Source organism: Exophiala aquamarina (assembly GCF_000709125.1).
Source record: "Exophiala aquamarina CBS 119918 chromosome Unknown aczIA-supercont1.1, whole genome shotgun sequence".
In the NCBI taxonomy this organism is placed as follows: Eukaryota; Fungi; Ascomycota; class Eurotiomycetes; order Chaetothyriales; family Herpotrichiellaceae; genus Exophiala; species Exophiala aquamarina.
The window spans coordinates 3870007-3890857 of record NW_013550587.1 but is presented as its reverse complement, the minus strand read 5'-3'; the positions used below and the strand labels follow the sequence as shown (position 1 = coordinate 3890857).

The following is a 20851-nucleotide window of genomic DNA, read 5'->3' as shown; positions in this document are numbered from 1 at the left end:
GTTCTTACAATGTATAAACCAACTTTTGGCCACTCACTTTATCGTGCCTCATCAGATCGAATCCCTCAAAGACCTTGTCTAGACCCTGGGAGACTCTCGTCGGATGAACTTTTATGCGGCCTTCCGCCAAAAGAGGGTCAACAATTTCCTTCACCCATTTCTTCATGAATTCGAAATCTGCTGTTGTATCCTTGACTTCGAAGGCCCATTTCTTCACAGGTTCTCCCATGGCCGTGTAGCCAAGTGAAAACGTTTTCTTCACATCATCCCGAGGGAACTCCACGTTCAGAATCGAGCCGTATGTCCCTCCTGGAGAAATCACCCCTGCACATATCTTGGCAGTAGGTGGTAAAGCGATTGTATCCCACACATATTTCAGGTTGCCGTTGGTATATTTCTTGATCTGGTCGGTGACATCAGGGTCCTTATAGTCAAAGGCCGCCTCCGCTCCAAGCGACGTGACGAGCTCGAAATTGTGCTTTGACGAAGTGCTGATAACCCTGTAACCAGCACTTCACTCCCGTCAGTTTGATCCACGTACATCCCGTCAGGGAAGAGACTTACAGTTTCGCGAATTGTATTCCTAGTGTGCCTGTCGCCGAGCTTCCACCATAGATGAGGATGAAATCTGCGCTGCTGGATGGTTTGTTTGGCCAACTCAACCCCATCTGCTGAAACAATCCTTGGGCAACGGTGATGATGCCCACGCCAAGTGTGGAAGCTTCTTCGAAGGATAGGCTGTTGGGGATGCGAAACCCAATATCCGCCCGAACGGCGATCCTTTCGGCAAAAGCACCATCTTCAAGTTCGAGTTGGTTGCCACCGTGAACAATTCCCGCGATTCTGTCACCCACTTTCCAGTCCTTGGTATACCCATCGCCCGTTTCCGCAACGACACCCGCGAAGTCACAGCCGGCCAAAGCACCTTTGGTATTGTGATAGTCAACGTGCTTCCAATCTGTAGGGTTGAGAGCGACAGCCTTGACATCAACAATGACATAGCCGGGTCGGTGTCTAGGCAAGCGGCGGTCAGTCACTAACTTAACGTTTCCAGGTTCTCCTTGGAGTTCAATTGCTTTCTGAGTGCCCATCTTTCTTTGGTCGTGAAATGTCTTGTTACTATTGATGAGGGAGGCACTGGTGAAGGATTGTCAGTCGTCTGAGTGCGAGGAAATACTTTCGAGGGCAGGAAAGAGCTGTGTTCGATTCTACTATATAATTGAAGGCATATATCCTCAATGGTATTCTTTGTCTGATGATGGGACGTCATCAATAAATCGTCCCACTTCTGGTAACTTAAAGAGTTTCTGCTGACTAAATGCCAATCGCCGTCCCAGGTGGAGGGTTGGGGTATAATGGCATAACCCAACTATCCTCGGCTGTGTCTGCATAAAGATAAGTCTAAGAATCATGAGCCCGAGTCGGAACCTAAGGTACCGTGGTCGGATCTTTCTCCAGAAGTAATGGACTACCCAGGTATAAAGGAGTGTTCCGAGCAGGGTTTTCCTGCACGGAAAAAGCACTCATTGGCGGAGAGGTGAACACGAAATTAGTGAAATATTACCTAAGCAAGACACAATTGTGCCTCCTTATGCGTGCGAATGAGTCTATATGAAGAGTAATAATACATTTGCGCAGTCTGTTGTCTAGTGCAAGAAGTCAGCCTTTACACATACCTAGGTGCCAATGACAAATCCCGAACGAACTGTGTTATTCTTCACCGCGTGTACAAGTTCGTACTATCCTGTTCGATGGACACGAGCAGACCGAATGGCAGTACATAGACTAGGACACACGGTGCCCATGATTAAACAGAGAAGACGAATGAAGACTTGGATCGTGCTCCGCAATTGAACGAGATCGTGAGTGCGCATGCGGCATAGCGAATCCTAAGAGGCGGAAATTCGAACGAACAGACAGGACGGGTTCGACAGGGGAGTATCGGATCCGACAATTGAAGAGCAAGACTATGAGAAGCCGCCAACAGGTATGTTATGGTGTAGTATAGCATGAAAGTTCCTTTGAGACCCACTCTATTACTGATCTATCCAGATACAGGGTGATATCTCTTGCTACAACAAATAGGACATTCAGAATCGCTACTGTGCATTAGTAATACTCAATTGCTTCCGAGGCAAAAGGGGCACCCGGGGCTGACAGTCTCGCGAGGCTGCGGCATCTTATCTAATCCCTTGGCATCTCTGAAATTTCTCCAAAATGAATTTCGAACGATCGATTGGACGGTACCGACAATAGCGACAGTTCATATCCTTCCCATTCAGTCGAAGCCGGCTGGCACCTTCCCTCGCTTGCAACCATGGTCCGTAAACTCAAGCACCATGAGCAGAAGCTCCTCCGCAAAGTTGACCTGGTGAACTACAAATCCGACGGTCCATCACACCGCGAAGCCGCCATACGGCGGCGATACCACCTCACCCACCCTCTCGACTACAGCAAGTACAACACTCTCTGCGGCCGGTTACGACAACTCGCACATCTACTGTCGAACCTCGACCCTAGTGATCCATACCGTGTCGAGATGGAGACTACCATGCTCGAGAAATTACATCAGATCGGGATCTTGAAGCAAAACCGGCAGCAGGGCGCTGGACTGTCAGCGGTGGAGAAAGATGTTACCGTCTCTGCATTCTGTCGTCGCAGGCTGGGCATTGTGATGGTGCGAATCAGGATGGTCGAGCATGTCAGCACGGCGCACAAGTTCGTCGAACAAGGCCACGTGAGGGTGGGCACCAATGTTGTGACTGATCCTGCGTTTCTGATCAGTCGCGGCATGGAAGATTTCGTAACATGGGTGGATGGCAGTAAAGTCAAGAGGCAGGTCTTACAGTATCGTGACAAGTTGGATGACTTTGACCTGCTATGATCGAAAACGGAGATGTGAAGAGTGAAGACGTTGCGAGTATTCTCAGCATTCGTCTGAGCGAAGGGCCGCGTTCAATGACTTTGACACCATCACCATCACCACACCGATCTGTCCAAGAAGCGTTTTATTGCTATTGTCATGGAGAATTGCGCCACCCGGTCCGCTTTCCGGACGTGGCTTGTGCAGAGCGCGCCGCAAATGCGCCAAAGATGCCCGAATTCGAACATGCCCACGGGCGGTACGCTAGCTAAATGGCTCCCATAACGAGGACAATCCCTTGCAGTCAATAGGGTCAACATGCTGCCATTCTGAAGGAGGCTTCAAAAACCACATAGGGCACTCCGTTTCCCCGCAAGGCACTCCTGAGAGATCGAGCCATACTCGAACCAATCAGAGCGGGAATCCATTACTGTGTTTACAGTCGCAGCTGTCGAGACGACATTCACGATCGACCGGCAGGCGGCTTCGCACCTCAGGCCTGATGCTGGGACATGTACACAAGCGACAGCAGCTTACCGCGCCAATACCCTTTTGACTGACCGGTGCTTCATCTCAGCTACAGACCAAGCCTACACCCACGGACGTGACCAGTGGAGAAGTCGGTGTAGGAAGACCCATCTAGCACGAATCAGCGAAGACAAGGCCTCAGAACCCTGGGATCAACGACGGGGCCACTCTCTGTGCTGGATGCCCAGGTACAGCCGCCGCCGCATGATCCTGAGCTGTCACCGTTGCAGAGAGAGATATCTATGGCTGGTACTGTGAAGACACTGGCAATACCCATGCTTCCTCCACGTCAAATAGCTAGCTGTTGTACGATGGCTATCAAACTATAAATCAGTAGATGCAATCCAAGATCAAGCGTCCGTGCCCATGTGCATATAATTACTGTCTTTTATTGATAGGTGTTTACATAACTACCTAAACTAGGAGTGCTCTATCTAGCCTACCAAGAGCACTTCTGCTGTTGGCTGACGGACTGATGGGGGTGCAGCGCGCCTCTACAGCACTTGATCATATAGAAAGGCCTCCCCCCTCTTTCTCTCTCCCTCTCTGTTAGAGATCAGCTTCCTATCTGACCCACCCTCCGATCCCATCCCCATCAAATCGTTCCGTGCCATTGACATGAAAGAAAACAAGAAGTTTCATCCGACGAGCAAAACATGGCGCATGCGATGCATGCATGATGAGCATTCTTGGGCGGGGTATCGCAGGGCAATGGAAAAAAGTCAAAAGGTTTTTATCTCTTTTTGGTTGTAAAACCCCAAAACCCGTGCGCTTGGAGGATTGGCTGAACGGTTAAAAAGCTGCTTGAGTATTCCTCAAGCATAAGATTACGTAGTTCGGCTGAATGAGAGGGTTTGGAATGTCTGGTAAAACAGTCAAAAGCAAGACCATTTCCGACGCAGCGGTTCTTGGCTGTGAGCCAGGTTCTTCTCTGCTTCTTTCCCCTCGCACTCACCCTCGCCTCCCCCTTCCACTAGTGCAGGAATCGAAGCCTCCTCGGGTGGCGCTTTCTGCCCTCCAGGGTCCTCAGATGGATGATTGTCTGCGGCAGCGTCGTCATCAGGAACGTCCATGCGAAATCGTCTGACACTATCTCCATCGCATTTGCCCGTGAAGAAATCACGGCGCGAGTTTTTCGAGAGCAGATGTCTCGGCATGAGTCTCCGAAGAAGGCCTCTTAATCCGCTGTTTGCGCGGTCGATTTTGGCGTACTCCTTGCGCCGTGTCTCGTCGGATGTCCAAGAGATGACGGTGTCGAAGGGCGGTCGTTCTGGGGTGAGGCTGTGGATGTCGCTCTGAGGCTTATTTAGGCGGCGGGCGGTCTCTGACGCTGCTATCTGACCATAGATTGTGTCTGGTTCAACGCCGGTGTTTGGCTTTGGTGGTTGTAGGGGTATGGATGATGTGGAATCGGTGTTGAGAGAATAAGAATAGGAATAGGTGTAAGCCAGTTTTGCATCGAGTTTCTCGCACATCTGGGCCATATTGGTCGTGGCGGATGTGCTGGCCTCCTCTGGTATCAGTGATGGATGTCTTGTCGCTGATCTTGAGCTAGATACGCTGGGTAAGGGAGTGATCTCTCTGCTTAACGCGAGTACACCGTCCAGAGAGGAGAAAATCTGGCAGCTTTTTCGGTGCAGAGCGGTGGTATTTGCTTTTCGAGAAGCCGTTGTCCTCCTCTTCCCGAGACTACTTTTCCGTCTAGGGACGGAAGGGGAGGATTTTGACGAACGCCTTGACGATGGACGTGAAAGTTGACTTTCTGAATGTCGGTCATCTGACACCTTGGTGGCGGTTCCGGGTCTAGAGCTGTCATTCTTTTTCGGCTCGTATTTGATCATGTAGGTGTGGGTTTTATGGCTGCTCGTCGGATAAATCCAAGCATTGGTGGCACTTGTGATTGCAGAATGGAAAGACTCAGCATCAGAATCTTCAACTGGACCGGTTGTACTGTTGTGTAGGTCTTGTGCGTAAGTGGTGATACGTATTGTCGTCAAAGTATTCATGTTCTCATTATCACCATGATCCCGCATGGTGTGCAAAGGTACCTGGTAAATGGTAAAGACTGAACTGTTGTAATCTGATTCGTTCTGGACTGTGGAGCCAGTGGTTTGCAATTTGACACAGGAGATCGTGATGCGCGGCAAAAGCCCAAGCTGGTGTGAGTAAAACTGGTGTCAATAAAGAGTTGGTTCCGAGATCAGCCCAAAGCCCAAAGCAAGTCCCTCGGATCTAGTCATGATGGTTTTATGTCATGAACGAGAAGGTGCCTGACAACTCATCGATGCCCAACGCATGGTAGGATCTTTGCTGAGGCACTGAGGGATGGGAGTGAAGGGCCAGACCTGAGCTGAGGGCGGGAAAAGGGTCATAGATGAGGTCGCTTTTTGGCCAATTCTCGATTAATTCCAACCAACCCCTTTGGGACGCTTCTGCAACTTGAAAACTGGACTCCTCATGAAGCTCCATGTGAGCGGCTGCATGAAAGACACAATCCAAAGGGATTCGCCCCCAGCGCCAGAGGAGTGTAGACGAGAATTGAATCTGGGCATCGGCAAGAAAATGCCGACATCTCTCATGAATTGGGAGATTCGGGTGCCATGTGATGCTGGACTACAGTTTGATCGGGAAAGATGAAAACTGAATTGATGTAGGCGGTGAAGCTAGAGACGCAGGTTAGAGTCTGATGGAGGACGCGATTGGGTCTGGTGACTGTGGCCAAGGGGTCGCCAGAGCGTCTCGGCTGGAGTGCGTCAAGCGGCGGCTTCATGCAGGTTGCACACCGCCAGAGATCGCCAATCACGTAAGAGAGATTGCTCTCAAATTGACCAAAACGGGAGATGTGAACCAACCCATGACACTGACAAAGACCCATGAGTCAAGAATCGAACCAAGGCGATCCGATGTGGCATGCTGTAACAGCGCATACTTGTACGCGTCGGTGCAAAGAATGTGTTGGCTTGGTCTGCAGGGAGGAAAAATGTATTCCCGAACCACGAACCCAGCCTCGCGAGGCTGACTGTCGCTAACCTACTGCCTAACTGGGCCGCTAGTAAGTACTCCGTATTGAGCTCACACTGATCTCGTACTGGAGAACGTGGTTCTCGTACTCCGTGGGAGCACAATCCATGGTTGAGAGTCAAGCATATTATCAATTCAGGATCTGACTCGCCATGCAATATGCAGAGATATTGTGCTCCTGCTAACTTTGCCCTCTATGACATTAAGCTGGCCACCGCAAGTGAATCCATCTGGCCTCATCTGGCCGCAGATTCACCTAATCACCCATGCCCCTGACTATGCTATTCTTTTGCTGATGCCTTGTATGCAGTTTTCGCGACCCATGCAAATATCATAAACAATTCGTCTTCTCGTGCCACCTGCTGAACCAAACATTTAGATCCGAAGAATTGAGCGCTGCGCTCAAATCCCAATGAAAATCTCAAGCTATCACATCCAGGAGATTCGAAGATGGCATCATCTCTCAGGTATGTCCTTTGTACGTAGATGTGTAGATGCAAAAGTTGACCAGGCGACACGGTTGTAACGCCTCGGATGGTGCAGCAATCAATAGATTGCACCCTCTCCTCATAACAGGCTGGTGTATAGTCGATTAAGGGTATCTTGGTTTTTCAAGTCGTGCGCGCTAGAAAATGCCGAATTTCTTCTTCTTTTCACCCTCTGTGATAATTAGGGTCAGTGGTCTCAAACATGAGGCATGGCAATCAGGAAGGTTCTTACCCTGAGGACCAATATTTCCTGAACTCTTGCTCGCGATCAAGGCTCCCTTCTTGCCAGCAGCCGCGGTAAGTGGATCAGCACCATTCGATGCGGCTCTGATTGCCGCAATGCGGTGTTTGGCCCTTTCTTCTCCTTGATCCGCGGCGCTCACGTACATAACGTTCGCTTCCAAAGGATCGCGACGACAGCCTATCCCCATCTCGGTAAAATATCCGAGGGTATATTGAGCCTTTGCAAGACCCTGCGCGGCGGCCCTCTTGGCCCACTCATAGGCTTCGCTTTCGTCCTTCTCCAGAACGTTAGGAACGCCTACCATATACCAGGCACATAAAGCCATTTGCGATTCCGCGTGGCCGCCTTCAGCGGCACCTGTGTAAAAATGAATACTCAGAGCTGCATCTTTAGGGCAGCCGAGCTCCCCAAACTCGTAGGCTTTTCCGAGTCGAAAATTCGCTTCTACATGCCCCAAGTCCGCGGCTTTCGTGTACAATTGCGCGGCATACGCTTCATCCATGAACACGTCTGGCCCATATCCGGTCTCGTGAAGACATCCTAGATCATAGGGACCTTGATTGTACTGATAGTCGGCTGATTCCGCTGCTCGCTTGAGCCACCGTACCCCTTCACGGTAGCGTTTAACTAGTCCCATATCACCCGTGAGACAAGCGCGTCCAAGTCGGAGCATTGCACCAGGGTGGTTTTTGCTTGCTGCTTGCTGATAAAACTGAACAGCCTTAGCTGCATCAATGCGAGTTCCCCAGCCAAACTCATAACACAAGGCGGTCCGGTACCCCGCCTCGGCATGACCATGCTTGGAAGCAGCGAGGAAAAGTGGAAAAGCACGCTCCCAGTCTTCTCTTCCCTTGTTGAATAAGCCGGAAGCGAAGCCATCTGCAAGATAATACTGGGCAAATGGATATGAGCGATCGGACAATTTCTGTAGGATATGCTTGGCCTCTTTTAGAAGATCTTCCCTCACAGAGTTATGAGACTTGTCGGACACAGCGGACTCGGAAGCATGGTCAACCTCCAACCCATCCTCCTGGGCGGCGCTGATCATGAACACTGCAAATTCGTACTGGACGGCAGGATCATTTGTTTTCTTGACATTTTGGCGATACATCTCGAGAGTTTTCCTGGTGGAGAGGAGTGAAGCGTTGGTGCCGATAACAGTGCGCAGGCCAGAATTGATGAGATTCTCGGCACCGCTAGGTGCAGCTTGAGGGTAGGGGACATTTAACAAATCGACATATGACAGAGGTCTAGTATCGGGAGATCTTGAATGCCTCGAGACGGGGCGTCCTGGCGACAATTGAGGAGAATGGGTGCGTCCTCTTATATCGGAAGCATTCGAAAAGGACGAGACAGGACGTTGTGTGTTGTAGCCATAGGTGGAGTTTCGGGCACTGTCACTGGGCCCAGAACCATCAGTGGCTACGGTCAGCCGGGAGGCCCTCTTGCTCAGGTCGACATCTTCGAGGGCATGGTGATGGTACCGCAAGGGCTCGAAATTGTCAGAAGGGAGATCACTATCGAGGGCCGAGGTGGATGCGTGTCTCATTGAACGCTTTTGAAAGGGGGTCAATCCTTCAACGTCACCATCCCTGAGTGCGATATTCTCAGAGGCAACTCTTCTATGTTCTGGAGTCAGACCAGCTGACTCTTGACCTTCGACCGGACGCCGCCTGACCATCGGCTGTGGAGATGGTGACAGCCTGTTTGGGTCCTGACCTATGGCAGGCTGAGGAGTCAGGGATCGATTGGGAGCAACAGGACCCGAAGGCCTGGACACAGCGGCTTCTGGGGGAAGGATGTGGACATCTGCCGGGTCATGGCTGTATGGCGAAACGTGGGCATTCCCTCGATCTTGTGGAGGAGGCTCGACAATGCGAGGACTGTCAGTTCGCAGAGGAGGAGAATAGATGGCGGGGGGAGGAGTCGGTGGGAGAGGATGGCCTCCAAGTTGGGCCATGGTTGAATTATAGGAAGTGCATTTGATTTGGAGGCGGTAGGCGACTGTAAGATGAAGAGGAGGTTTGGAGGAGGAAGAGGGAGGAAGTCTTGTGTGCCCGTTATGTTGTTCGCAGGAATGCAGTGGCGCAGACGACTAGTGTTATATTGTAGGTGGGTTACAAGCGAGTGACTGTATAGACAACGAAATAAAAGCCGGTGGGATTTACGAGGCAGAACAAGGGGGAGCACAAGGAGGAGCACAAGAAGGAGGAGGAGGAGGGAGGAGGGTAAGTAGTGGTGAGAGTTGGTGATGGTAGTGGTTTTGGTATAGGTCACTACCACCAACTAGTCTGGAGTGCAGTAGCGGAGGGGGTGGACTGGGTCAGGATAGAGTGGGCATGTAGTCGTAGTGGTGGCAGTGAACAGGCACTTGAAGGGATGAAGAATTCTACAACGTTGACGCAATGCTGCCTCGCCCCACCACTTTTTCTTCCAAGGAGAAATGAATTTGCAGATTGGTGTTGTCTGCGTCTTTGTTGGCTTTGAGCTTGGAATAGCTGGCGTCTTTGTGATGGCATATAGGATTTCTTTGGTCTGGACCTGGGATTCAGGCTGTCAGGCCATGTCATGGCATGTCATTGACTAGCAGGTGGTAGGTATTGTCTAACCTGGGAAGCGCTCCCTGAACTTTAGGGTGTTGAGGACGTATGATTACAGTTTGAACTGGCAAACCCTGAACAGGGCGCCAGTGGTCCCCTGCTTGATTCACGGATGCATGCGGGAACTATTGAAGGGGCATGGGCAAGAGAATCAAGAAAGGGAGGCCACCCCGCGATGTTGCCTGGAACCACTTGGATCGCGTACGGAGCACTCTAACCATACCTGGAGACTGAGTAAATAGGGATGATCGCGGTATTTGATTAGGCGACGAGGTACGGAGTGCACGATCATGGCTGGCTCGAGAGGGAGAGACCAAGACACTTACACACCAAGAGAACTGTGACCCTTATGAGTTATGACGCGGCAGACTCTCAGTGTGTAACTTGGTCTGAGGTTTGGCTGCCCGAGCAACGAGCCACGAGCAACGAGCCAGCGGGTGAAAAATACAAAAATACGCTTCACGCCCATACCAGGTACGGGCGCATACGGTACGGATCCGGCTGGCTGCAACTCCGTAACACCGTAGCAACTTGCGAGCAAGCGTCTCATTCTTCGGCCTGCTCAGCCACATCCGCGCCTAAAACCCACGTCACTGCAAAACGATACAACAGTTGACTGTCAAAAATACGAGTCAGTTGTAGTGTATTACAGTTTTACGACCACTCCCTTTACCAAGATTGTAATCACACATCCTCCTATCGATCTTCAAGAAGGATACTATGGATCTGAAATCATCATCCAGCATGATATAACATAGGTACTAAGGGATATGTTCGTTACAACAAATTAAGAAGTTGGGAGACAGATGCCACCACGGACTATTCGTACCTGTATTCGCCTCCTCTCCTGCATGTCTTGACTCTTGATCCACTCTAAACTTAGCAGACCCGGTCCTGAAACCACTGACTGCATTGGGTCAACCATAACCAACAACCAACTATTACTCTCTATTCTAGTCTCTCCCACACTCTTACACTCACTGGCACACTCACTTGTCAAACTCAGAAGTCAAGTCAATCACTCACTACTCACAAGTAGCACAATCACTCTGTCTACAACACCCACTCACTCGGATCTCCATTTCTTCCTTCTGCTGTAGCGCCTGACACTCACTGAAAACACTGCCACTCCATCGTTCACGCGTTCACTCACTTCTCACGCCACTTGCTTTATCCTCGACATCTCCCCCAGCGCAGAATCCGCAACTGTAAATCTCTCGACTTCTAAGGTACTGGATGCTGGTACGTGCGAGTATTCATACAATGCCATTGTCGGCCCACTAACTGACATTCCTTCGCCTTGCAGCATCATGGCCGACGAACCACGTAGGCCCCGGCCTGCCACTTCACCTACTCGAGACAAATCTCATTCTCCATATCGAGACTCGCCCTCGAGAAGACTGAGAGACATCGAAACCGGTCCCTACCAACAAGCTCGCAACCCCGCGCACACTGCCCACCGTGCGAACGATCAACATCCCCCTTCTCCTAGTTCGAGAACGGCTGATTGGGAGCCCATCATGTCGAATCCTGCAAACCAGTCAGATTTGGGTCGCAAGAAGTCTCTCATCCGTCCCGAAAGGAACCGCATCGACCGGGATCACCCCAATTACCATTACCGCAAGCATGCTCAGAACATGGAGGTCTTGCCCTCAACCACGGGCAATGATCCTGTCCTTGAAGAGTTGACCGAAGCCCGCACCGTTAGTTCAGGAAGCATAGAACATGACACTGAACAGCCCCATCCTCCCATGCGAAATCAGAGTACCCGCCAAAACAACGCTCGTCTTCCCGGTAATATTGAACCCGTAGGCAAGAAGCGGGCTCCTCGTAAGCTCGTCCGAAAAGAAACCCGGAACATGACAGAAGAGGAGAAGAAGATGCAGAAAGAACTGGACAAGATCAAGCCTCCCAGCGCGTGGAATATATATTGCGCCATCATCACCTTCTGGGTCCCTGATATTGTCCTGCAATGTTTTGGCATGCCCGCCAAAGCCCAGAGACGAGCTTGGCGAGAAAAGGTCGGTTTGATCAGCATTATCATCGCCATTGCTGCCTTCGTCGGTTTCTTGACCTTTGGCTTCACTCAGGCCGTCTGTTCCGCTCCAGGTCTCAGGCTTCGGGTCAACAAGGTGGACTCGGGTTACATGATCTTTCATGGTGGTGCTTACAACTTGGATGGCTCCATGCACCCCGCTGCTCTCGGCGTCCCACTTGACACCAATGTCCTCTATGATCTTCCTCACAAGTATGGCGGTCAAGATGGCAGTTTCATGTTTCAACGAGTCAATGGCCAATGCAAAGACCTCATCACCCTCGCTCCAGGTTCTGACGTCCCAACAAATGCGGATGGCGACCTTGCTTGGTACTTTCCCTGCGTCGCTTTCAATCAAGATGGTTCTTCACCCGTCAACACCACAGTTCCCTACTATTTAGGATACTCATGCCATACCACCGAGAAGGCGCGAACCACTTTCTACCACCTGAGAAGAGCAGGGGATGTCTTCTTCACCTGGGATGACATCAGAAATCAATCTCGAAACCTGGTTGTATACTCGGGCAACGTCATTGATTTGGACCTTCTTGGATGGTTCAACTCAAGCCAAGTCGTGTGGCCACAGCAGTTCGATGACCTACGAGAAAACAAGGATATTCGTGGCATGGACATCACACACGTCTTGCAGTCCTCGGCCGATAAGAAGGTCGGCAAATGCCTCTCCCAAATTGCCAAGGTCGGAAGTATTGATACCGAGTCGGTTGGCTGTATTGCTTCAAAGGTCGTTCTCTACGTCTCCCTGGTCTTTATTCTGGCAATTGTACTCGCCAAATTCTTTTTGGCTCTTGCCTTCCAATGGTTTCTTTCCCGGAAATTCGCAGCTGCGAAGTCTTCCCAGAAGGTTGATGCCAAAGAACGAGCCAAGCAAATTGAAGACTGGAGTAACGACATCTACAAACCCGCTCCTAAAATTACTGACCCGGCAACTACAGTCTCCGGGTCTGACGGCCGAAACAGCAAGCGCGGAAGCATGTTGTTTCCCCAAACCTCGCGTTTCACTAGCCCGTATGCTGTCGATCGCGCAAACAAGACCAATCGACCTCCACCAACCACAATGACAAGTCAGTCTTCTAATGCCAAACTCATCCAACCAGGAAGCGGAGTGTATAAGCACGGCCATAACAACAGTCAAGTCACATTAGATATGAACAGAATGAGTGGTGCTGGCAGTCGCTCCAGTCTCTTCCTATCTGGGTACGACACACGCTATTCTATTGCGAACGATGATGCTAGTCCGAATGGGCCACTAGGTTTTATTCACGAAAATGTTGTTCCACAACCACCTCCCGAGTGGCAGCCATTTGGATATCCCTTGGCTCACACCATCTGTCTCGTTACCGCATATTCTGAAGGTGAAGACGGCATTCGTACCACATTGGACTCTATTGCAACAACCGATTATCCTAACAGCCATAAAGCTATTCTCGTCATCTGTGATGGTATCATTAAAGGCAAAGGCGAAGCCCTATCTACCCCTGACATTGTCCTTGGTATGATGGGTGACTTTGTCGTTCTTCCTGAAGATGTTCAGGCTTTCTCCTACGTTGCCGTATCCAGTGGTTCCAAACGACACAATATGGCCAAGGTCTATGCCGGTTTCTACGACTATGGGCAGAATTCTCGGGTGGATCCGAGCAAGCAACAGCGAGTTCCGATGCTGGTTGTAGCCAAATGTGGAACACCTGACGAATCCGGCAAGAGCAAGCCTGGAAACCGAGGCAAACGTGACAGTCAAATCATCCTAATGTCATTCTTACAAAAGGTCATGTTTGATGAACGTATGACCGAACTCGAATTTGAAATGTTCAATGGACTCTGGAAAGTGACCGGAATGTCACCCGATTTCTATGAGACGGTTCTCATGGTTGACGCGGATACTAAGGTTTTCCCGGACAGTCTTACCCATATGATATCTGCAATGGTCAAGGACCCAGAAATCATGGGTCTTTGTGGTGAGACCAAGATTGCCAACAAGAATCAGTCTTGGGTCTGTCGAATCCAGGTTTTCGAATATTTTATCTCCCATCATCTTTCAAAGTCCTTTGAATCCGTCTTTGGTGGAGTGACTTGTCTTCCAGGCTGTTTCTGCATGTACCGCATCAAATCCCCCAAAGGTGGTCAAAACTATTGGGTCCCGATTTTGGCCAATCCCGACATTGTCGAGCACTACTCGGAAAACGTGGTCGATACTCTTCACAAAAAGAACTTGTTGCTTCTCGGTGAAGACAGATATCTTTCTACCCTTATGTTGAAAACTTTCCCCAAACGAAAACAGGTATTCGTGCCTCAGGCAGTTTGCAAGACAACCGTACCGGAGAAATTCAGTGTCTTACTCTCTCAGCGTCGTCGCTGGATCAACTCGACCATTCATAACCTGATGGAACTGGTCTTGGTTCGAGATCTTTGTGGTACTTTTTGCTTCAGTATGCAGTTTGTCGTCTTCATTGAACTCATCGGTACTTTGGTTCTTCCAGCGGCTATTTCCTTTACTGTCTACCTCATCGTCATTTCGATTGTCAAACGGCCAGTTCCAGTCATTCCACTGATTTTACTCGCGCTCATTCTCGGCCTGCCGGCCATCTTGATTGTTCTAACGGCACATCGGTGGTCATATATTCTTTGGATGTTGATCTACTTGGGATCTCTGCCCATCTGGAATTTTGTTCTCCCTGTATACGCTTTCTGGAAATTCGATGATTTCAGTTGGGGCGACACACGGAAAACAGCGGGCGAGAAAACAAAGAAAGCAGGCATCGAGTATGAAGGAGAATTTGACAGCAGCAAGATTACCATGAAAAGATGGGGAGACTTCGAGAAAGAACGCCGCGCCCAAGCCAATGGTATTCCTTGGACATCTCATTCAATGGGACGACCACAAAGTGGATATAACTCAACACAAAACTTTGAGCCATATTCTGACTATTGAGCATGGCTAGGAAATCTTTGCATTTCCATACTTAACGATCGATCTCACGACCAAAACATAAGCGAAAAACCCGTCAGCGAGCATTTTCATTTGGCTTTTTGTAGGAATCCCAATTGGGGTGCGCGGGGGGAAATACTGTCATTGACATGCACTATTGATGTGGTTCGATATGAATGGATATTTCCAACTAGGTCGGGCTGGCTGTACTGGATATGGGAATTTATATGGAGTTTGACTGTGCTAAATTTTACGGTTGGACTTTCCGCATGGCCTGTGAGAATGTAAGTCGTAGGGATGCTTCCATGTATCAGAATGCATGTGCGTGTAGCATCTACCTGAGCTTGGGATAGGAATGGATGATTCCATCATCTCAGCATGGTACTTATTCCGGTTGAACAACATGGATTCTAGGCACGGCAAGGTCCGGAGTAGTAAGTAGGTAGTTGAGCGGGAATCTGATGCCTGCGCTTAATGAGTGGACTGGTGCATTGATATAGGCAAGTTTTTACACGATATTTCTACATTGCTTCGAAACTGGGACGTTCCCGGACATGAGACCAGAGTCAAATGGGATAGAACCACCTAGCCTTCTTGACCTATCACGGGCCACAAGCTCCAACAGCATAGGCCCCTCTCCCCCTGTCCTCCTCTGTTCGCTCACACAGTTGGTCTCTCTGGCCGAAGCAAGGCGAAAACCCCATTCGTGCATAGACTATTCGGAGAATATGGAAAGATTGGAACTATCCATCAAACACATCTACCTATACTTTCCTCCTATACGGAGGCATCATATTAAAGAGCAAAAAACAATCAACAGCCAGGATTCCCAAATGGTCACCCACTTTAGTACTAACTGACCGGCATGTGGCTTAAGTACGGCTGAGCGAACGGGAAGCCCTGTTTTCCACATCCTATGGTCGATTGCGGAAACCAGTACACTGCTCAAAAAGATATTCTTCTAAAACCTGGTTTTGGGGGGATTTTACATTTTCTAGCTGGTGCTGATATTGGTTTGTTCCCCGTTAACCCGTGATGGTGATTGCATGCTTCAGTACTGTTATAATATTGGGAATGCGTGCCACTTTTTGATTACTCGAGTAACCTGAGGAAGTGACCTAGGTACCTAACTAAGTATTTACGAGGTATAGGCCTCCATTTCTTACATCAACCTGAACCATTGGCGTGTTGAATGCAAGTGGGTGTAGTTACTAGGCTGGTCCCTCGATGCTTACCACTTGTATGTACAAGCTCGACTCTAGTTCCTGCGTTTCGACCCTTGGGGAATGTTGACTAAAGGGCGACGGGACTGGAGGGCCGAGGGTTCGGTCTTCTTGATAGCACGCAACGAAAGTACTCACCCTGGCCTGTGCGGGATGTCTACATACATGAGGGCGAAAAGTAAGGCACGTTGCGGACTGCATTGTCTATCTGTGGTCGTGATCATTCAGAGCTGCTCGGCTGTTGTCTCGGACTCGCAGGCCGCCATGCGCAGAGCATTGGGGCATGCCTTCATAGCACACACACCCACACTCACACACACGTTTTCTTTTGATTTCCAAGATGAACAAAACTAGGTGGACTTCATTGAACCTATATCATTTCTTCAGGCATCCTATTCCCTAAACTTGAACCAGGATGATTTTCTGTCATGCCATTGTCCAGTTCAGCTCGCTGCTGCTGGTTACCACCTTGCCTTGTCTGCGGACGCCAAAATTTCAGCGGGTCCCAACCAGCCACGAAGACCTTTCTCCCAAGAGAGTCGATGCGAGAAGTGATGGATTGTGGTTAGGTGTTGAGTAGGTCACTGTCTGAACTAGGCGGGAGGAATACCCTCAGCCTGTTTGGCGACCTTGTCAGCGGCCTCAGCCTCGTCACCCAGCTCATCACGACCCTCAGCGAAGACTTTGTCAAAATCATACTCTCCCCATCGGATATCTGGGTTCAAGCCGGCGAATTTCCACTCGCCGTCAACCTTCTTATACCAATGCTGGTTGGAGGAATGGGCGTGGCCCTTGACGAGGATCTTCGTTCTCGTGGCGTCGGTGTATTTCTGGTGGGGAACACGCAGCTGGTGGTAGCCGATGATCTCGTCGTCCGAGACCTTCTCGTACTTGGAGGCGCCGCAGAAGTGCTGGGTCATGAGCCGTGGGTCGCCGAGGACTTTGGGGTCGGAGATCATCTTGATGAAGTCATCCGCTGGCATTGCTTCCCAGAGCTTGTTGAGGAAAGAACGGTAATCGATGCGCACCGTAGGAGCGACGATCTTTCGCAGGCGTTCCCAGTCCTGCAGATTGCGTAAGTCGGTGACCGGAATGAGCCGTCATGGCTGGAGGAGCCCTGAGGTTCGCAGCGCAATGCAATGCAACGTACCTTTGAGTCGTAGCTCTCGGCCCACTCGAAGTACGCATTGAGGACACCTTGGTATTCTAATTTCCAGAGCATGGTTGTCAGCGAGTTGTCAGACAATGTAGAAAGGAGGCATTCGTCAGCGTAAGAAGCTGTGGTGCACATGCTGTCACCAGACTCAAGCAGGTGCCTGGAGGCACAACCAGGTCGCCAGACCAGCTTGGTGCAATTAGGGCGTTGCAGTCGATGCTCACCTTCGAAAGTTATCATTTTACTGTGGGACGCCATGGCTGAGGACAGAACGAGAAATGCAATACCCAAGTAAGAATGGACCTGAAGAACAAAACTTGGAGATTTGCAAGATACCCAGGACCTTTCTTTTGTTTTGAAATAAAAGGAGGAGGGGAAACTGGAGAGAGGGGGGCGCACGAGGAGGAATATCTTGATTGGTAGGTAAATATATGGTGGAGGGGCTTCCGGCTTGGGGGAGGAGGCGGGTGATTTTATTCTGCACACCGCCTTTCGCACGAGATACATCCGCACATTGCACATAGTTAGAGCGGACTTCGCAGAGCAACTAATGGCCGCGCTAGTAGGTGATATGCTCGTGATATGTTAATTAAACGACAGTGAGTGCAGTTTACAACTACAATAGGACCTCGTGTTGAAGCTCACATCTTGTTTGAAGGCACGCGCCTGGTGATGTCAGTGCATCTGTCACATTGGTTCCTGAGCAACAGGCACCCCGAAAACGCCATCAGGGACGGGCGCTAGCTCGGGAGCCCGAAAGTGCATATTATGTGTGCCTTGTCCGGGCTCCGTTGACTAAACGAATTGGGGTTGAATAGGCATTGTGAAGATGCCATTTTTGGAATTGCTCGAGATGTCAAAGAAAGGGCCGATGCGCCGGACTCTCAGACTTCTAGGGGGTGGAGATGCAGACGCAAGCCGCATCAGTAGGCGGTAATAGCGAGATTGATGTCACCATATCACTATGAGCATGACAGGAAGCGATGCGCGGCACGCTTGAACTGACGAATCTTGTGATAACGCAATCTTCCATTGGTATCACTGAAATAGGATAACTGCTTGCACAAATAGCTAGGCACGCCTCTGCCCAAGGAACAGCGTACAAGAACCTCATCATGTGGCACATAGACCCATCGGGCAAGCAATACATGCTGCCTGCGTCGTGTTTTTCAAGACCTTGACCTGATGACTATAGTCCCCTGCTGATCGGCTCACGCTGAGCATGCAACTCTCATTTCTGTCTGTCCAATGTTCAATGCCTTCGACGACAAGGCCCTGTGGATTGCAGGGCGAACAAATCCACAAGCAAGGCCGGTCCTGTCATCCCTCTGAAGCCCAACACATCGCAGGTGACCATTCCTGTCTGCGTTTAGTCGAGACAAACTTATGGCCACCCGGCGATAGTTTCCAAAGAAACCATGGGCTCTGGCGTCGTTGGGAGACTTCATTATACCATGACCCAAGGTTACACACACTTGTCCACTCACCTCGATCGCGTGGGCATCCGGTTGTCTCGAAGGTGTCAGGAGCACCGAGTATACACTGCCCCGGAACCCAACTGTGCGGTCTGCCACTTGCGCTGGGAATACCCATTGGCCCTGGTGTTTGAACGGATGCCAGGGTGTAACTAACAGGTCGCCAACCTGGCACAGCTTCTGACTATTCCTGCGAATGTTGGTCTTGAGAACCGCAACCACCTGCCGTCCACCCATGGGCGTCCAGACTTGCATGCCAGGCCTCAGCGTTTTGACTGGAATCTCAGATCGATCGGCCAAAGTGACTTTGCAATTTCCCTCGAAACAAGGATTGCTGGACGAATTGTATCTGCTCATATGGACCATCTTATGCTTGCCCTGCTTTCGTACCACATTGCCGTGGCTATCGATGGAGGTGACCATTGGTGGGGGTAGACTGGGTTTTGGTGCCGGAAGGCTATCAAACGCAGCATCAAGCTCGTCTCTGCATTGAATGAAGAGTGGGCTGTCCTTCCCGTAGAGTAACGGGCCGGGGTCCTTGAAAGTATTGCACATCTGCCGTTGGTGGGCGTGGAGCAAGCTGGGTAGGTAATGACGGCCCCATCGTATCCAAAACTGTTCCTTCTGATTCGATATCATGGCCTTTGAAATCTGACCCGCAGGCTCATCGCCAACAAGGTCGGCAATTAGGGACTTGACTCCGTCTCCTTGGACAGGACAGGCTTTAATACGAGCAACCAGGGCATCGAGGTTTTTTTGAGCTTGTTGGAACGCTTTGCCTTCTCCGCTTATTGTGCTATGCTCACCATTATCCTTGAGTGGGAAGAGCGAGGATAGGAACGTACAAATTCCAGAGCGATATCTCTGGTATTCGATCTTCTCTTGGGGCAGATCGATCTCTTCCGAAAAATGGGCTTGAGCCTGAAAGCCCTGAGACGCTCCGCCTGGACACTTAAAATTGAGCACAGCGCTGACGACGGCGTTTTGGGTGATTTTTGGACATTGAATCCAGATGTCTCGGGATTGACCATATTGAATATTTCCCAATTGTAGGATAAGTTTGTTTTTCTCGTTCTTCTCGGTGGCAAGCCCGGCTGGTACACTCATGGCCTGATGTTGAAAGAATTTGTGGTTGAGCGTCTTCAGCTCCACAGTGGCGGAATGTGCGAAAGTGGTGAACAGGTTAGCAACAGCATGCACAAAAACTGTTCCGATCATGCCAGCATCTGGAATAAATGCATAACTTCCGTTGCCAACTTCTGCGATCGAAGACATTAGGTCCGAGCGGATGGTGTAGCCAAAGCCAAAGGTATGGATGGTAGGCACGCAGGAACCTTCCGTCTCCTTTGCCATCTTCTCAAGCATGGGTCGAAGAGAGTTGGCATAGCCTTTCTGAGGACACATATGGTTTGGTTGTCCATCCGTGAGAACGTAAAGCCCTTGAACGTTGCCGTTGGGCTTTGCATTCTGGAAGAGCTGTAGGCCAGCTTTGATTCCAGACCACAGGTTGGTGCAGCCTTGATCGTGAAGGCTATCAATCCTGGCCCATGTTTCTTTCTTTGCCTCTTCAGCCATGGCCGTCAATTCTTGGACGATCTGGATTTGAATTATATCAGTATACTGCCAAGCACATAGCAAGATTCAAAACACAACTTAATGACTTACCGTTGCATCATTGGAGAAAGTCACGATTCCGAGCCTGTCTCCATCTTTCATTGTCTCGAGAACGGTTCTTGCAGCGTGCTTGGTGAGGTCAAGGATACTGAGTCCTCCAGCCTCTCTCTCATTTTTGTTTTCCACGTCTGGTAGCGGGGCTGCGGAGCTCATACTCCCTGACACGTCGATTACCAGAACGATATCACAATGAGTCCGGGTAAGGCCATTGGATGGGAGTTGAGGAGGTGTCACGGAGACAATGAGGGCGTCATCAGAACGAAGAGGATATAGTTTGACACTGATGCGGTCTGCTGGATCTGAGCCATTTTGTCGTAGCGGGAGATCTCGAGCACCATCGACATCTTGCCAATCGTCGGTGAGAGTCACATCACTTACGCTTGGCGTAGCTATGGACGGTGTTGGGGTATATCTCGACATCGTGAACGTTTATGTAGTATTTGGTTCAAAGACAATTTTTAAATCAGACAGAGATGGCACGACTCTTGTTTGCTAGGCATTCCTTGACGGTTTAAATAGGCAAACAGAACGGCGTGGCTCTTAGAGGAGCCACAAGAGTTTCCTTTTTGCCTAGGACTTACCTCGTGCATTATTGTCGGC

At 50.2% G+C, this 20851-nt stretch overlaps 7 protein-coding genes across 7 annotated transcripts; 2 read left to right on the top strand and 5 right to left on the bottom strand.

The window, feature by feature from the left end:
* Window positions 1-4: 4 nt before the first annotated feature.
* On the bottom strand, window positions 5-1091 carry A1O9_01379 (uncharacterized protein; the record flags this gene model as incomplete). The annotated part of the gene is made up of 2 exons (XM_013410537.1): window positions 5-512; window positions 565-1091. The coding sequence occupies 2 exons, from the start codon at window positions 1089-1091 to the stop codon at window positions 5-7; spliced, it is 1035 nt and encodes a 344-aa protein (XP_013265991.1).
* A 1226-nt stretch (window positions 1092-2317) lies between these two features.
* On the top strand, window positions 2318-2884 carry A1O9_01378 (uncharacterized protein; the record flags this gene model as incomplete). The annotated part of the gene is made up of 1 exon (XM_013410536.1): window positions 2318-2884. The coding sequence occupies one exon, from the start codon at window positions 2318-2320 to the stop codon at window positions 2882-2884; it is 567 nt and encodes a 188-aa protein (XP_013265990.1).
* Window positions 2885-4266: 1382 nt separating this feature from the next.
* On the bottom strand, window positions 4267-5424 carry A1O9_01377 (uncharacterized protein; the record flags this gene model as incomplete). The annotated part of the gene is made up of 1 exon (XM_013410535.1): window positions 4267-5424. The coding sequence occupies one exon, from the start codon at window positions 5422-5424 to the stop codon at window positions 4267-4269; it is 1158 nt and encodes a 385-aa protein (XP_013265989.1).
* A 1613-nt stretch (window positions 5425-7037) lies between these two features.
* Window positions 7038-9104, bottom strand: A1O9_01376 (uncharacterized protein; the record flags this gene model as incomplete). The annotated part of the gene is made up of 1 exon (XM_013410534.1): window positions 7038-9104. One exon carries the CDS (start codon window positions 9102-9104, stop codon window positions 7038-7040), a length of 2067 nt encoding a protein of 688 aa, XP_013265988.1.
* Window positions 9105-11054: 1950 nt separating this feature from the next.
* A1O9_01375 (chitin synthase 4) lies at window positions 11055-14726 on the top strand (the record flags this gene model as incomplete). Its single annotated transcript, XM_013410533.1, has 1 exon — window positions 11055-14726. The coding sequence occupies one exon, from the start codon at window positions 11055-11057 to the stop codon at window positions 14724-14726; it is 3672 nt and encodes a 1223-aa protein (XP_013265987.1).
* A 1813-nt stretch (window positions 14727-16539) lies between these two features.
* On the bottom strand, window positions 16540-17168 carry A1O9_01373 (scytalone dehydratase; the record flags this gene model as incomplete). Its single annotated transcript, XM_013410532.1, has 2 exons — window positions 16540-17010; window positions 17097-17168. 2 exons carry the CDS (start codon window positions 17166-17168, stop codon window positions 16540-16542), a joined length of 543 nt encoding a protein of 180 aa, XP_013265986.1.
* Window positions 17169-18313: 1145 nt separating this feature from the next.
* A1O9_01372 (uncharacterized protein) lies at window positions 18314-20671 on the bottom strand (the record flags this gene model as incomplete). Its single annotated transcript, XM_013410531.1, has 2 exons — window positions 18314-20173; window positions 20243-20671. 2 exons carry the CDS (start codon window positions 20669-20671, stop codon window positions 18314-18316), a joined length of 2289 nt encoding a protein of 762 aa, XP_013265985.1.
* Between the last annotated feature and the right edge of the window lie 180 nt (window positions 20672-20851).